The sequence below is a fragment of the Lepisma saccharinum genome, chromosome 2 (genome assembly GCF_977018435.1).
Source record: "Lepisma saccharinum chromosome 2, izLepSacc3.1, whole genome shotgun sequence".
In the NCBI taxonomy this organism is placed as follows: domain Eukaryota; kingdom Metazoa; phylum Arthropoda; class Insecta; order Zygentoma; family Lepismatidae; genus Lepisma; species Lepisma saccharinum.
Window position 1 is genome coordinate 1,383,149 of NC_139230.1, and position 16,735 is coordinate 1,399,883.

The following is a 16,735-nucleotide window of genomic DNA, read 5'->3' on the forward strand; positions in this document are numbered from 1 at the left end:
AAATATTAATTTTCAATGTTACGGGTTTTCATTCTTTCAATTGCTTTAAATGCTGAGAGAAGTCTTCAGGGAACAACTATTAATTTTCGAAAATATGTTTTCATGCTTTTCTTTCAGTGTAAAAAGCATATGTGTATAGTAGGTGCTGTTGCACCTACATTATATAATAAGGTATGAAATTTCACTTCATCTTAATGGTCAGTGTCATGACAGTAAATTTGTTTTAAAGGCTGAACTTTTTCGTAGCATTCAACCTAGTACTTTTTATTTATTTGATTTTTGAGAAAACTTCCGAGCATTCTCTTGGTAATTATTATATTTTTTCTGTGCAGACTAACCTATTTCTAATCAGTGCCATAAGGTATGTGAACTGATCCCTGACAGTATTGAAATTTTTATTATCGAATGGAGTGTAGTTGCTGTACGCAGTCATTTTTTTCAGTTTTAATATGTAGCAAACAAAATATTTTTTTATTGATCGATGTAAAATCTTGCAATACAATCCTGTATAGCCGAAGGATCAACCAGGAAAAAAATATTTTTGCAAATATGGATTAGCATGACATGAATCGTTCTGAATTCTTGTATACTTATTTCATTCCATTTCTCCACCCAAGAAAAAAAGTCACCTATTTTAAGACTGTCATTTTCGTATGATGAAGAATTTTTGGTAATAGAACGTTTTCCATATAATTTTCGTATACTTTTGTGTTAGAAATCAATTTTCATGCGAAAAGTTTGTGATTAAACGAAAGCATTGCATACAATTAATTTCCGCCACTTCTACGTTTAGTCAATTTGCACGTATAATTTATTATACGCGCAAATTGCCTGAACGCAGTAAGAACCATTCGGAGAGCGAATGGTACGGCACACGATAGTGTTTTGTCGTTTCGAGCAATCTGCGAGTGCTTGCGCATAGCGTTCGTCTTCTGTTCTTTCCTCGACGGTGCTGCCGTCGGTGGTCGCGAGGAAACGACCTTCCAGTTCCGCCATACTGTCAACCATTTTTAACCCGCAGCTGTAACATCTTGTAGTATGTCTATGGTATATATCCATAGGGAAATTTGGAGCTAATTTTAAGTGCAAAGGGATAAGGGAAATTCGATGAAAAATAGCGAATTTGCAGGGAAATTTTAAGACAGACTAAACATTAATTATATTAAACACTATAACAGATTACAGTTTTGACAATGAAAACTTATTATTTTTATTTTATTTTGTCGTATACTTTGTTCTGAGAGGAATTGTGGAATTTGGGTTGACCCACATCTGGCTACCGTTTGGGGCCGGAGGTCTTTGGCCATTCGCCCTTATAGGAGTGGGAGTCCGAGGGTATTGTTTATTTAAGCTTTCAGATTGTGGCAACACTGAATCCGAGATTAATCTGCTGGTGAAAGTAAAACACAAGGAAGGTTTTGTAGAAGAACTGCATTGTATATTTGTAAATTGATCGCAAACTAAGAAAGTTTATCTGTCATAGGCTTCAGTATGGGTGTCATAAAGAAAAACGATTCGATATTAGGCACTTTCGAGTCGAGCTCCGTGGAATCACTTGGCCTAACGTAAGTTGCTGCAAACAAATTATGTGACCAGTTAGTTGTCTTATGTTCGCTCTTATACCTAGCTCCAAAACAGGCAACTTTTGTTCTGGTTTGCCTGTTTTTGGTACAGGTTTCTTTAACATGCAATGAAGTTATGCCCAATATCTTTGGAATTGTCAATTTGAGAGAGGGGGAGGCTGAAGTCTATTTTCAGGGTGGCTACTCACCCGGAATTCCGGGAATTATGCATGAATTATACGTGAATTTTTCTCCTTAGACGTGAAAAATTACAACGTTATTAATTCAAATTCCGGTATAAATTTCATTGGTATAATTTAACAATACAGGGAATTTCTCCAATTTGTTTGAATTTTCGGTTACTTACTAATTTGGGTCTCCTAATCAATTTCATTAAATGTTAAGTATCCCCGAAACGGCTGGAATTTCTTTATTTTCTTCTTTTTCACATTGGTACTTACGTATTCTGCATTCATTGGTACTTACGTATTCTGCATTCCTAAGGATTCTTGAAGGTGCCATTTCGTTTTTTTCACGCAAATAATCTCAATTTTCGACATATCGAGTAATTATTGTTTGTTCGTTTTCGCTTGCGTTACACGCAATATGGCGGAGAAATCTTGACTAGCGTTGTCGATGATCAGTGGTTATGCAGTGTTGCAACCTTCATCGAAAAATACCTACGGTACTAGTTTACTATTGTGGGGACAGGGGGGCAGGTGACTCCGCCCAATTTCAAACATGCCTTTAACAGGGAGTCTATAGAAAAAACGGGGGAGCCGGAGTGGAGGCGGGGCCACATTAGCAGTTGGGGGCGGTAGGTCGATTACCCCAGGGGCGGAGACCGGAATCGGTGGGAAATTTCAACTCGAGTTTACTATTGTGGGGACAGGGGCAGGTGACTTCGGCCAATTTCGAAAGTGCCTTTAAAAGGGAGTCTATAGAAAAAGCCGGGGAGACGTAGCGGAGTGAAGGCGGGCGTTAGCGCTTAAGGGCGGTAGGTCAATTACCCCGGGGGTGGAGCCCGGAAACGGTGGGAAATTTCAAACGAAAATAGTGAAGAATTGCAATTACTTTGTAGTTCCTTGATAATTCCATGCTGAATTAAAAATTCAACTGGATGTTGGACACCGTGCAATTTCACCACGTATCCTGTACACGTCATCTTCTCACAAGTTCGTATTCACAAATGATGCACAGTTACATACGTTCATTTACGTTATACTACTGTTACACAGTAGGAATACCGTGTGTTTGGAAACACTGACTGGTTGTTACGTCATCAAGCGGATGCAAAATTTGGTTCACGTAGTAGAAGGACATCAATGGAACAGGTTTCGTGCATCGGAGAGACATTAATGTTCAAAAATAGATGATTTTCCGTGAAAATTCTTTCAGCGAGGCAAAGAAACACTTCCCAGACCTTTATAGAATATACAGAAACTCTTTTCGGTAAGTACTTTCTCCTGTAAAATTGAAGAAATGTGTTTCGGGGAAACTTGAATTTTACCAAATGTGTGACCGTTGCACGAAAGCTGTTGCATCCATTTCCTTTTAGCTGGATGTTGTCTGTATGTGATGACGTAATCACGGTAAGTGTTTCCAAACACGTTTTTTTGTAACTAAAGAAGGTACGTTTCTGCAAATGATTTGTGGGGCTATGTGTCAATGGTTTGTGGGGCTGTGTGTCAATGGTTTGTGGGGCTATGTGTCAATGGTTCATGGGGCTATGCAAGAATGGTGTGTGTGGCTATGCATTTTTTTTTCTAAACCAATTTTTAACTATTCTAACCTAAACATGACCCAACCAGAACCCTCCAATTTCTATGAAATTTTGCCTACTCTCTAATTGTGAACTCCTAATCACGAATCTGAATGTAATAATTGGCAGTCGAGTATAGAAATCGAGAAAAAATTGAAATAAACTATGTTTTCTTAACGTAACTTAACCCTACCATAAGAACAGTAGCTCCATGGAACACGCCATTTTCCCCGAATGGGTGTCACTTATCGCACAACACTTTCTGTGTTCTGACATCACGGCAAGACAAGGTATAGTTCTCTTAGCCAAAATATTAATTTTTCTTTGTATTTATGCTAATGGAACCTAACCTAACAGGCCTAACCTAACCTCGTAGGCATTCATCGTCTGACGTCAATATTCAAGGTATCAAGATTGTTGTGCGTAATGGAAGACCATTAACTAATTGCGAAAGAAAGATGGTTCCGAATTGCTGTGTATGGACAATGACCATGGTAAATCGCAAGGTTATTTTACAAGTTCTACACGTAAATGTACAATTTTAACAAGTGACCGCCAAATATGAATTACAGATACGTCATCAGGACACCGAAATTAGTAAGTAGGCGAAATTTATAGAAATTGGAGAGTGGTCCGGTATTGTAAACTCATGCCACCCAACCTAACCTTACCGGAAATGATTCATGGGGCTATGTGTCAATAGTTTGTGGGGCTACGTAGGTATTTTTGAGGTACTAGTTTACTATTGTTCGGACAGGTTTCTTCATTTGTACAGAGGAAACTACTTACCGTAATAAGTTCCTGTAGTATTGTCTAACATCTGGAAGGTGTTTTGTGTGATGTGGGAATGTGTGATAGGGGAAATTCATGTTCATTGTTGAAAATTAATTCTCCGATGGACAATAGCCTTTGGCGCGTACACCTTCGTACATCATCATGCGTCGTGATTGTGTTTAATTCATGTTCATTGGGTATCCAGTGTTTCGAACTGTCTGTGTTTTCAACGAAAGTTAGAAACATGACTTGTCGTGGATGCGTGGTGAAATTCGTACCGGGTGTGGAAGATCCAGTGGATTTTTAAATTTAATTGAACATGGGATCGTGAAGAAAGGAAAGGAATGTCGAAAATGTGGCAGTGAATGTAAGCTACTCATTAGAAGGAATGAGCTGATGGTATATGCCTAATATGATGTGTCGTGAATGCGTGGTGAAATTCAGGTAAGTTTTCTGTAACCTGGAAACTGATTTCTTCAAATTTAAAAGTTTGGAGGCAGGTGACTCCGGTCAATTTCTAACATGCCTTTAACAGGGACTCTATAGAGAATACCGAGGAGCTGGAGCATAGCGAAGGTGGGTCCACGTCAGCGGTTGGAGGTGGTAGGTCAATTACCCCAGGGGCGGAGCTCTGAATCGGTGGGAAATTTGGACTCAAAAATTTCAAACAAAAGCAATTTTTTAGTTTAAATTTCCCACCGATTCCGGGACAGATAGCCCCAAAAACCATTCACAAAACATTACAATTTTCTTCGTAAAACAATGCGAAAAAGTTAAAAAAAATTGGATCAGATGAGCTTTGTTCATTGATATTTCTTGGGTTCCGAAGGTTGAAACACTGCATAACGAATGAGAATCGACAAAACACAAGCACAACGCTTGATTATGTGGGAAGGTGTATGTGCCATATTCTGTCTCAGGCAAGTGAAAAGACTACGAGAAAGAAGTACTCGTAATGTGAAAAATTGCAATTACTTTGATGGAAAAATCATCAATACACCTTAAGGAATGTTCTGTGAAGCAGATAGGTAAGTACGAATTTAAAAAAATTGACGAAACGAAGAAGTTATAGGTGTCCGAAGGATAGTAAATTTTTACCATTTTGGGGTACAGTGGGGTGGAAACACTGCATGCCGAGTACGGTAGTTAAACAGCAACCGCCATTTTGCGTGTTACCGAAGGCAAAAATAAACGAAAAACTTACTCGATATGTCGCAAATAGAGCTTATTTCCAAGAAATAAGCGAAATACCACTTTCTACAATGTTTCTCAATGCAGAAATACATAAGTACGAGTATTCAAATTAAATGAACTGGCAAATTTCAGACGTCTTGCGGATATAAGAAATTTACCGACTGAAGATTATTGCAATGTAAGATATCTTGAAGTTGCTTAGGTAAATTAAGTTTGAAATTCGTATACAATTAACGTATTTTTGTAGATTAGTAACATTTGTAACATGTGTTTGTATATGTGTTTCGAGTCTAAGTATGTGAAGTGGCAAATGTAAACTCCGCACCTTAAATTAAATATTATATATATATCGTTTGATTTGATTGAATTAGAATTTTTAGATACATTAGAATCGCACAGACCCTTTACATTGTTATTGTTGTAATATATTTGTGTGTATGGGTGGTGAGAGGCAGTAATACCTAAGGTTGAAATAGAGAAAACTTCTACTTGTACCCTTGAATTTTTGGAAAGTCCACGTTGAAAACTGGGAATTATACTTGAATTTTATCATGGTCCTATAGTGGCCACCCTGTATTTTCCATATTTTCCTTGCACAAGTATTTTGAAAGCCTCGTATCTCGGTAACCAAAATACATAGAAAAATACACCATGTTCGATTTGAAAGAACATGAGACGTAAATCCAACAGCAGACTACTTGTGGGTCTGCATTGCATATGGGTAATTTAAAAATGTACCTGAATGTCGTGTGAATGTAAATGTCTCGATCATGTAGAAGTTATTCAATTGCACGCAATCATTTTATTCAATGAGCTTTATATTTATTTAGTGAAATTGTTCCTTTCCAAGTAATTTGTGCACATTGCACCACGTCATGAATATGTATGCAAATGCGTGGGATTTATTTGAATTTCCTATTGTGTGAGGGCGGTGCAGTTGAAAGTTGTGTTCAACTCTCCTCGTGAAGGGCAGATCTTCTGGATCCCTTCTAATGATGCTGCTCTATAAATCTCAGGTATCTCTTTGGAGTCTGAGGATAGATTAATTCTTCTTTGAGGTAAGAATAATCTTATTTGTTGTTTCAAGTAACCCACAGGAAAATTATCGGGTAGGCATACTTGCTTGTTCTGGTTGCATAACATTAATCATCTTTTGGAGAATGGAAATTATTGGAAAATCATTATTTCATGTTTTGCTCATACTGTTTGTGAAATTAAATCAAACATGACAAAATACCATTCCTTTTGATTAAAGAGTTTGTACTTACTTAATCTGATCCTCTTCTACCAGTTGGTGCTGAGGTTTTACAGAGAGCTCGCAATCTTTCACGATCTTCTGCTAACTTCCTTCCTTCATTCCACGAGATGTTCCTCCTGCTCAGGATATCCTTCATTCCCTCATTCCATGTCCTACGTGGTCTTCCTTTTGGTCTCTTTGCATCCAATCCTCCCTTTCTTGCCTCCCATACCTGTTTAGGTATTCGATGTTCAGGCATTCTGCTGAGGTGTCCAAACCATCTGAGGTGTGCTTGCTCAACATCCTGATATATTGGTTTTGTGTTTAATGTTATTCTGATTGTTTGATTTCTGATTTTGTCCCTTCTGGTCTTCCCCACTGTTCTCCTCAAATATTTCATTTCTACTGTTTGTAAGTTTTGTTTTAGTTTTTCATTAATTATCCAGGATTCACTTCCATATGTCAATGTTGGTACATAAATTGATTTGTACACAATCATTTTTGTTTTTTGGCTTATTTCCTTTTCCCCTAAAAATCCTTTGTTTATGGCATAATATAATCTGTTTGTATTCTTTATTCAAGTGTTTAATTCTTCATCTATTTTTCCATTACTATTGAGTTCGATACCCGGTGGAGGCACAAGTGGTTCGGATTCCACTTTAAACTGTAGGTCGAGTCCCGATTAACCTTACTGTGGATAAAGTGGACTTAAAACACCAAATCAATCAATCAATCCATTACTATTGATTGTAACACCTAGTTACTTGAAACTTTGTAATTACTTCTTGTTCTACATCTAGGATATCTGGTTCTTCAGGTCTTCTCTCCTCCTCCTCTTCATTTGGTACATTTCTTCTTTCATTTTCACTTAATAATTTTTTAAGTTGGTTTTCCTTCTTTTCATTATTTCTTCAGAATTTTTTTTATTTTTTTTTCTATTAACAAACTCTTTATTCTTTTTTAAGAAAATATTAACAAAATAAAGAGTTTGTTAATAGTAAAAGTTAGGCATCGAGTGAAAAGACTTAGACTATTAAATTTGAGAAAGAAAATTAAAGGATGCATATCAGCCAATCCATTTGTAACTGAGGTTACACTTTTACTAAGGCAAAGTGATATATAATTCAAATTAATCTTGTTTTATCCATTTTGTTTGTCTGAGTCAGTAAATACACATGTCAACATTTATACTAGAAAGTTATTGCTTTTCAATTTTTCTAGTTATTAAAAAATGAAACTGTAAATTGCAACAACTAATTTGTAGGAGAAAAATTAAATTGATTTATTTGATAGATAACGGAGATTACAAGTTTTTGTAACTGAGTTTACAAGTAATGTCAGATCGGTAACTCAACTAATACTGAGACAGTATATCATAAAATAAATCATTTTATGTTTATAACAGAATGAGTTACATAATAGATAAAACTATAGGCAGTCTGTAAACGTACATATCTTAATGAAAATTAGTGGTATGTTAGTAACAAAACATAATACAAGACTTTGAAGACTACATATCAAATCATTGGTATAAAGAAAAGACAACATTATATAGCATACAATATGTTATAACTGTTCAGGATGTCAACTTGAGATCAATAGGAAATGTCATGCAATCGATTTGGAAATTATGAAGAAAAAAAAATGTATAAAATAAGATACAAGTTAATAAAAGTTACTTGCTGCAAGATCGGGATACTCTTTGTTATTGTATCAAAAAGTTACTTTTCATACACACCAACTGGATATGGAAATTCGTACAGAACCCTGTTTCCTATAATCTTCATATTTGCAGGAGGTAGAATTTTGTCTTATTTGTTCATAGCTTACATACTTTTCATCATGGTCATCAATCTTAAATATTTTACCGTCACTTCCATACAATTTTAGAAATACCACCCGATATAGGTTTTGCAACTGATGGCCCAGGAACGTCAGAAGAACACTTTTGTATGGTAGATAATGTGCTACTATCATCATCATCAGTGTAGACTTCACTATACCTCAAACACCTTTGAGGTAATGTTTGTATGGTTGGTTGCTGAGTTGATCTCGAAGAAACCTGTATTGTTTCAAGTTGGAAGTTGCTGTCAGAGCAACTAAAATATGATTTTCATCCAATTTCTCAAAGTGATGGAAGTTCCTTATTCCAAGGATATCACTGACAAACACCCAACGTTTGTTCAGGAGTAGGCAAGCCGTTTCTTCAACATCAGCTTGGGATACCAAAACCACATCGGCAGTTTTAGACAAATTGACAGCATGGTCATAAAATTCTTGCGCAGAATTAATTTGTCTGGCTCTGGCCTTGACCGACATCCAATCGGTCCTTTTGATTTGACCTTCTATGGCATCTACTGGACCTTTTCCATGTCTGGTGCAAAGGTGTTCCATTCCACTGTTGTGACAGACAAGTCATCTGCAAGATACAGGGTGGCTACTCACCGGAAATTCCTTGAATTCTGGGAATTTTGCTCCTTAGACGTGAAAAATTGCAACTTTTATTAATCCATATCTCATTTAATCTATTCATATTCATAAATGTTCAGAGACATGTTTTTCACATTTTAGATTTTGTGTTTGTTGAGGAAGTAAAAGAAAGATACATTGGAAAATAGGAAAATATTATAAAACAGAATTCTTATCTGAACTCATGATAGGACAAATGTATAACGTTGGTAGGCTAGGATAATTGCTAAATGTGAGAAAAGATCAAAGAGGAAAGTACAGTACAGTAATGGAATTAGTATAGATTCCTTTTTTAGCTTCTTGTGCAGTCTTTTCTTATTGTAGCTTATTTTTATGAACAATGTATCATTTCTGAAAATGTGACATTTATGTATGAGTACAACATCTGAGATAAACCATTACTTTGCATCATTTATATTTCTTTAGGATAGCAAGTCAAATATTACTTTCCAGAACTGTAAATATTTTTTTTTTCTCGTTTGCTACAATCTGTGACAGTTCAGGAATGTAATATACGAGATCTGCTTGATGTGCTTTATCAAAAATGTTGTACTCTTCTTATCCAAGCATCATCCTACAAAAAACATTGTTTTATGCAACACAATCTTCAACTGTAAAGAAATTTTTAGAGAAAAAATTCTGACTCGAACTAGAAAAGTTTGAAATAATGTGCTAGTGATCTAGATCCTACTATGATGATTCTGAATTGTGTTTATTGAATGACAAAACACTTTAGAAATACAATGCCATATATTCTGTGTTGTAGTGTTTTTGCCCCTATTGTTTTTTTTAACACACGGAATATTGTAAAGGTAAAGTTTTTCGTGTACAGTCACCGGCAATATAAATGGGATATATAGATCCTGAAATACTCACTTCCCTGCAAGACGTTGTGTGTGTTGCCCAACTCTATGGCGATATACTGATTTTAATAGATAATTTTCAATGGGAACTTCTACCAGACCCATAGATTTAGGCAACCCACACAACGCCTTGCAGGGAAGGGAGAATTTGAAGATCTATATATCCCATTTTTATTGCTGGTGACTGTACATTACACCATGCCATTCTGTGGAGGATAAAGCTTCATACATTCACGATCTCAGCCACCGTAACCCCCAGGTACACTTTGATGAGAGGCTGGGTGAGCCACAGAATGTCTTCTGCAGGGACATTTTTTGAAAAAAAAGGTAAAGTGCTCCCCTGTGCTTAGCACCACGCCATGTAGGCGTATAGGGGGTGTGGGGGTAATGCCCCTCACTTTCTTGATTGCATGGTTCTACGACCCCAAATTTTAACTGTGCTTGCATAACCTAACCTTACTGTGAATGATTCATGGGGCTATCCGTCAATGGTTATACGACCCCAAATTTTAGGTATTAGCATAATTTCAAACCTGGGAAAAAATAGAAAATTAATAACACTGAAGTAGGTATTTTTTTTTTTTTTGTTTAGAAGGTTGGAAACACTTAATACCCACTCCAAATCGACAAAACACAAGCACGACTCGGAACGCTCGCGCCATATTGTGTCTCACGCAAGCGAAAAAAAAAGGAACAACAATAATTACTCGTAATATGAAAAATTGAAATTATTTTCATGAGAAATTCATAATTACACCTTATAGAATGTTCCACAATGCAGAATAAGTAAGTAGCAATGTTAAAAAGGATGAAATAAATGAGTTATAGGTGTTTTGACTAGATGAAAGTAGTATTAAATATGGATGTGATCCACTTTCACATAATTTGTCTGTAAGTCTGAAACAATGCTACTCAAAAATAACCATGCTGACTCTTTAAATTGAGATAAGTCATCACTGATAACAACATATGATGCTACTCCATGTCCATACCATATACAACATGTAAATAGGGTCACCTGTGAATGATGCCAGTGTGCACTTTGCAGTGGCGTACGCAAGGGGGGGGGGGGTTACCGGGTTTGAACCCCCCCCCCTTGAGCTTTTGAAATAATATGGAAAATATTGTAGAAAAATTAAAAATGGCTAATTTATCACAGTCAAAGATCTGCGAGAGTAATAATAATAATTTGAATTATTATTCCAATGCAGCATGGAGAAAAACAACATTCCAAACACAATCTAAGTGGCCAAAAAGTTCAATTTTGCAATTCTTTTGCAAAACGTCACGCAGTCTCTCGCGAGATTTGTGAAAATTCCTTCCTTCGTCGCAGTGTGCCGACGTTATTGCAAACATTCACATCCCCTTGTGAACTCTCAAGTGATGCTGAGTCTACATCCACATCATTAAATAATGTTGAAGAAGTGCTTTGTGAATCACCTAGAAGTGATAAATATGTTGGAATGTCTATATTTCCCCGTGTATTTAGCACCGTTCCATGCTAAATACACATGTAGTGGTGTGCTGGGGCCCACACATTCTCGATCTTGGCCATTTTGCAGGGGATGTGATCAGCACCATGCTCTGGCAGCCTTTATCCCCCAGGGTTGCTCTCAGGTACTTATTGATATGAGGCTGGGTGCGGAGACAAGGCTGGATAAGTTCCAACCAATTCCTGGAATCGAACCCGGATCTCCCACGAGATCGAGACTAGACCACCGCGGACCCTTGAATGAGTTTCATATTTTGATTATTTCAATAAATTTAATATATTTGCTTGTTTTTATGAATTTTCTTCACACTTAGAATGTCTCACCTATCATATACAAATAACAGTTGACTAGACAATTATTTAGTAACAAAGAAACAAAAAAAATGTAATTTTGTTCTATTGCTTTCATAACTCTACTACTTAATAATAGCATAGATAATAGTAGTGATGTAAGTAGTAACAGCAGATGCATTAGTAGTATTATTAGTGGTAAGTAAACTAATTAATTAATTGTAAGTATTATTAATTAATTATTATTATTAATTAATTAAATAAAACAATGGTAATGTGAATTTGTAGAAAGTTTTCAAAATAACCCCCCCCCCCTGATGGAATCCTGCGTACGCTACTGGCACTCTGCACCTTGTCTTGATGGACTAGGCTGTAGTTTTCAGCATAGTCCATCTGCATAACTGCCTCACCTTCTTTTGAGCTGGACTTGAGTTGCTCAAAATACATTGACTGTTCAGCTTTTACAAAAGTGTGTCTTTTGAAAGGTACTAGGGAGTCATTCAGTTTTCACACAACATCTGCAAGAGGAGATGAATATTCAAGAACTTGCATAACCCCTTGTTTCTTCATCCATTTCTTCCATTTAATCATTTTCATCTAAACACTATCAGAACAGTAACATCACAATATACATAAATCACATTGGTTCGTCATGCAGAACTCGTTATCAACATTGGAACAATGATCTATGAGTTAGTTAGTGGTGTTGCTGTGTTAGCAAATTCAGAAATGACGACCACTAAAACTAAAAAGTCAGGATGCTGCAAATACATGCACACATTATGGGGAGTTTTGCTGTAAGGTATTACATGCTTTGGCCTCAGTTCAAAGAATTTTGATCTTGATAGAGGAACACTGAACTTCTCTTTAAAAAGAGAATAAGCTTCATCAGTTTTCATGATCAGGTATCGTTTCTGCTTATGTATTCTTTCACCAGTTTGACCATCTTTAACTGAGATGAAATCTCATTTTCCGGGTGCCTGCCAGCCAATGTCATCACTCTCAAAGAAATTAACAACTGTTTCTGTAATGTCGGACGAAATTGATCTTGATGTGGATGGTTTCCCCTTTTCAAATAAATCAGTAAGGGTGTGAAAAGTTTTTTTGAACTGGCGAACAACAGCTATTTTCTTGTGTGGGCTACATGGAAGTACACAATTCGATTTACTTTGGATACAGCTTTTCTTAAAGTACTTGAACATTTGTATGTTCCAAGCACTTTATCAGGTATTGTCTGGTATTTGGCTTTCTCTGCTGTCTTCTGTCTTCTCCATTCTTCTACTTTCTTCCTAAAGTCCTCCCGGCCAAAGAACGGACTTGAGGAAACCCAGACTTTCAGCCTCCAGTTCAAGGGGGGAAAAGCAGTGCTGCTACCGATTGCTACATGCCTGATTTTTGTCCACTCGTACACAACACCTCTTCCTGTCATTTGACCCCTTTGCTCACATTTCAGGGAGAGGCAGGGAATCAGAGACCCATTCGCTTACTGCACTGTGGTCGCTGTGCTTGGCCTTGTTGAAGGTAAAAGACTTGAGATGATAAATGTGGCAACGCAGAATACCACGAGAATTTCCCCTCACCACGACAACTGGACAAAGCCGATTGCTTCAGAGGTTCATATGACCCTTCCTACCCTCGAGAGTGGGTCCCATTAATCCGTCATTGACTTTCACAGCATGTCTTGCTTTTTTCCTTAGAAATTTATTACCATACTTCTTTCCCATTTTTAAATAATTTTTGACACAATATACCCCCTAAAAAGTCGATTGTGTAGTCCTTTCTTACTGACACTTCAGTTCCACCCCTCCCTTATGCTATCCTGCTTTTTACATTTCCCACATTTTACGTTTTTTATTTACAGGCCCCTGAAAAATGTAAAATCGGGGTTTGCCTGTACTTGGATATACTGTGAATGTTTTGTACTGAAGGGTACGTCCCATAATGTAAGGTAATATGACACTTTGTTTTGTATCATTCCATTGTTTGATAATCCCGAGAAGCAGGTATAAGGATTTTGATGCCATAATCTCTCTCTTGTGTGCAAGGGTTAAGTTGTTTGCTTTTCAGAGAAAAGAGAAGTAGGATACAATTATTCATTCACAGAAGAATGAGTCTGAAGTTGTGGTTCTTGCAAGCAGAGGAAATTAGAAATCTCCTAACCTCAGTCACAATAGCAACATTTAATAACAAGATAAACCAGGAAGAATGAGAAATTACACAATTTGTTTTTTTTCTCATTCGTGACACTTATTTAAAACAACTAATTTTTGTAACTTTAAAACAAAAAAATGTTGTATTTCAAACTGCCTGGATAACAAAAAATCCCTCCATATCTTGTGAATTGTAATCATTTTTCAATTTGAATATGAATCATGGCTAAATAAAGTCAGTTTCTTATAAACTAATACAAGTACTTGATACATTCAATACCTGGAAGCTGTATGAGTTGATTATTTTCATTTACAAAAAATGTGGACTTAATATTAGGATAAATGGAACATTTGTTCTGGAAAACCTGAAAAAGGAAGGGAATTTCATTTTTGCTTGTTTGTAGCCACCCTACATAAGTAATATTACCAAAGTTGCAGAACATACATATATTCTTGCAAGGAAAGTGCACAAAGACAGTCAATATTGGCCTGTGTTAGAAGTGCTGTGTTTTGCAATCATATCCAGGTGTTAAGTAGTTGAATAGGAAAATTCTGTACAAGCAGTGTGTGAAACATGGTTGGCTACTGCTGAAGAAAATAAAAGTTTAAGTTCTACAGTAACCTCTAGTGGCTCCTGCTGGAACCAGTGGAAGTGTTCATAATCAGCAAAGAAGTCCCCACCAGTACCAGTTAACAATATCATAAAAAATATTGCTAGGATTTTTTTTCTAATTTTTTTTTGGTAGTTTTCTGTAACTTTCGTTTATGTTCTAATTTAATTTAACAATAAATTTTAATTTGCTTTCTGTTGAATATATTCAGGTTTTCTTATTTCCAATAATTTCTGCAACATTTAGTTAGCCTTCGAATCAGAATTTATGTGTTATCACAAAAAATGCAAGTGTCCGGTTTTTTTTTGTCCAGCAGTTTAGTATTGAGGAAATCTGGATAGTGATTGTAGATGATGCAATGCAGATAATCATAATCAGATAGATCATATTCTCATTGATAAAAGAAGGCATACTAATATAATTGACATTCGTTCACATAGAGGCACTGACTGTGCCAGTGACCATTGCTAAATTAAGAGAGAGACTCTCGGTGATAAACCATAAGCAGTTTGTCCAGCAGTTTAGTATTGAGGAAATCTGGATAGTGATTGTAGATGATGCAATGCAGATAATCATAATCAGATAGATCATATTCTCATTGATAAAAGAAGGCATACTAATATAATTGACATTCGTTCACATAGAGGCACTGACTGTGCCAGTGACCATTGCTAAATTAAGAGAGAGACTCTCGGTGATAAACCATAAGCAACAAAATCTAAAAGCTCTAAAATTTAATACAGGAAAATTTGCTGATATTAGAATTAAGAAAGATTACCAAATTAAACTGTCAAATAGATTTGATGTTTTGCAGGATTTAAATGATGATGAAAATATAAATGAAACAGACGTAAATAAGAATTGGGAGCACATACGTAATGCAATAGAATCAGCAGCTAAAGAAAGTATAGGATACCATAAACCAAGAAAAAGTAAGCCATGGTTTGATAAAGAATGTCATAATCTAATAGAAATAAGAAATCAGGCAAGACTTATTGGTTAAATAACTCGGATGATACAAATTTAAGTAATTATAATAGAATAAAGTGAGAAGTTAACCACATTTTTAGAAGTAAAGATTACTTGAAAAGTAAAATTAACGAAATTGAAACAAACAGCAAAAATAAAAATATCAGAGATTTACATAAAGGTGTAAATGAATTTAGAAAGGGGTGGCAACCTAAAGTAAACTTGATAATAGATAAAAACTGCAATTTTTTGGCTGACCCAAGCGATATTTTAAATAGATGGAAAAACTACTTTAATGACCTTTTAAATGTTCATGTAGGAGATAAATCAGAAGTAAATGAAGTCCACACAGCAGAACCTTTAGTTCCAGAACCTAACTTGACTGAAGTTAAAGATGCTATTAAAAGGCTAAAGAATAACAAAGCACCTGGCATTGATTAAATACCAGCTGAGTTAATTAAATATGGTGGCAATTCGTTAATATGTCAAATTCATAAATTAATTTGTTTAATATGAAATAAAGAAGAAATCCCTCAACAGTGGAAATAATCCATAATTGTTCCTGTGTTTAAAAAAGGTGATAAAATGAACTGCAATAATTTCCGTGGAATTTCTCTACTCACAACAACGTATAAAATATTTTCTAACATTCTTTTAGCACGACTAACCCCACATGCTAATGAAATTATAGTTGATTATCAATGTGGATTTAAATGTAACAGATCAAATTTTTCATATTAGACAGACACTTGAGAAAAAGTGGGAATATAATCAAAATGTCCATCAGCTATTCATTGGCTACGTTCAGAGGACTGAGCCAATGCGGAGCGGCTCACTTGCGTGCGATCACTGGAAAACAGGAATTTCTTTGAACGCTTCAGCTCAGTGATTGCATTCCACGGCTGATTTTCATCTTCTCCAGACAAATTAGTAACATTGCCGTTGTCCTGGACAGCAAGCTTGGCTTCGCTGTTGTCAAACTTTTGCAATGGAAGACCATATATTTAAGACCCTTTTACATTTTTTAACAGTTTTTTGAGATGTTTTAAGCCCACTTTATGCACAGATAAGCTAATCGGTACTGGAGTTAGTTTTAAAGAGGGATCCGCCTCTATCGTGTAATGGTACCAGTGCTTGAAGTAAGGCGGAAGCACCAAAACTGCATTCTGGCAAATCAATTTGGTACCGGATCTTAGTTCCTGCCATTTATATAATTTCTTGTTACATGAATTCTTTCAAACCAGAGATGAAGAGGAAAAGGGAAAGTTCCTGTACTAAATTTATCTCCCGTCGGCGGGCAGTCAGTAGGTGCCAGACATTTCACGGTGACAAGACAGGTTTCGTTATCGCATTTTTGTTTT

At 36.1% G+C, this 16,735-nt stretch overlaps 1 protein-coding gene across 1 annotated transcript in view; it reads left to right on the plus strand.

The window, feature by feature from the left end:
* Positions 1–1,336: 1,336 nt before the first annotated feature.
* LOC145983851 (R3H domain-containing protein 4-like) overlaps positions 1,337–16,735 on the plus strand; it is a 38,106-nt gene continuing 22,707 nt past the window's right edge. The window contains exon 1 of the mRNA XM_083116895.1: positions 1,337–1,565. Coding sequence (XP_082973021.1) covers positions 1,492–1,565 — 74 coding nt within the window. The 5' untranslated portion in view covers positions 1,337–1,491. The remainder of the gene's footprint in view (positions 1,566–16,735) is intronic.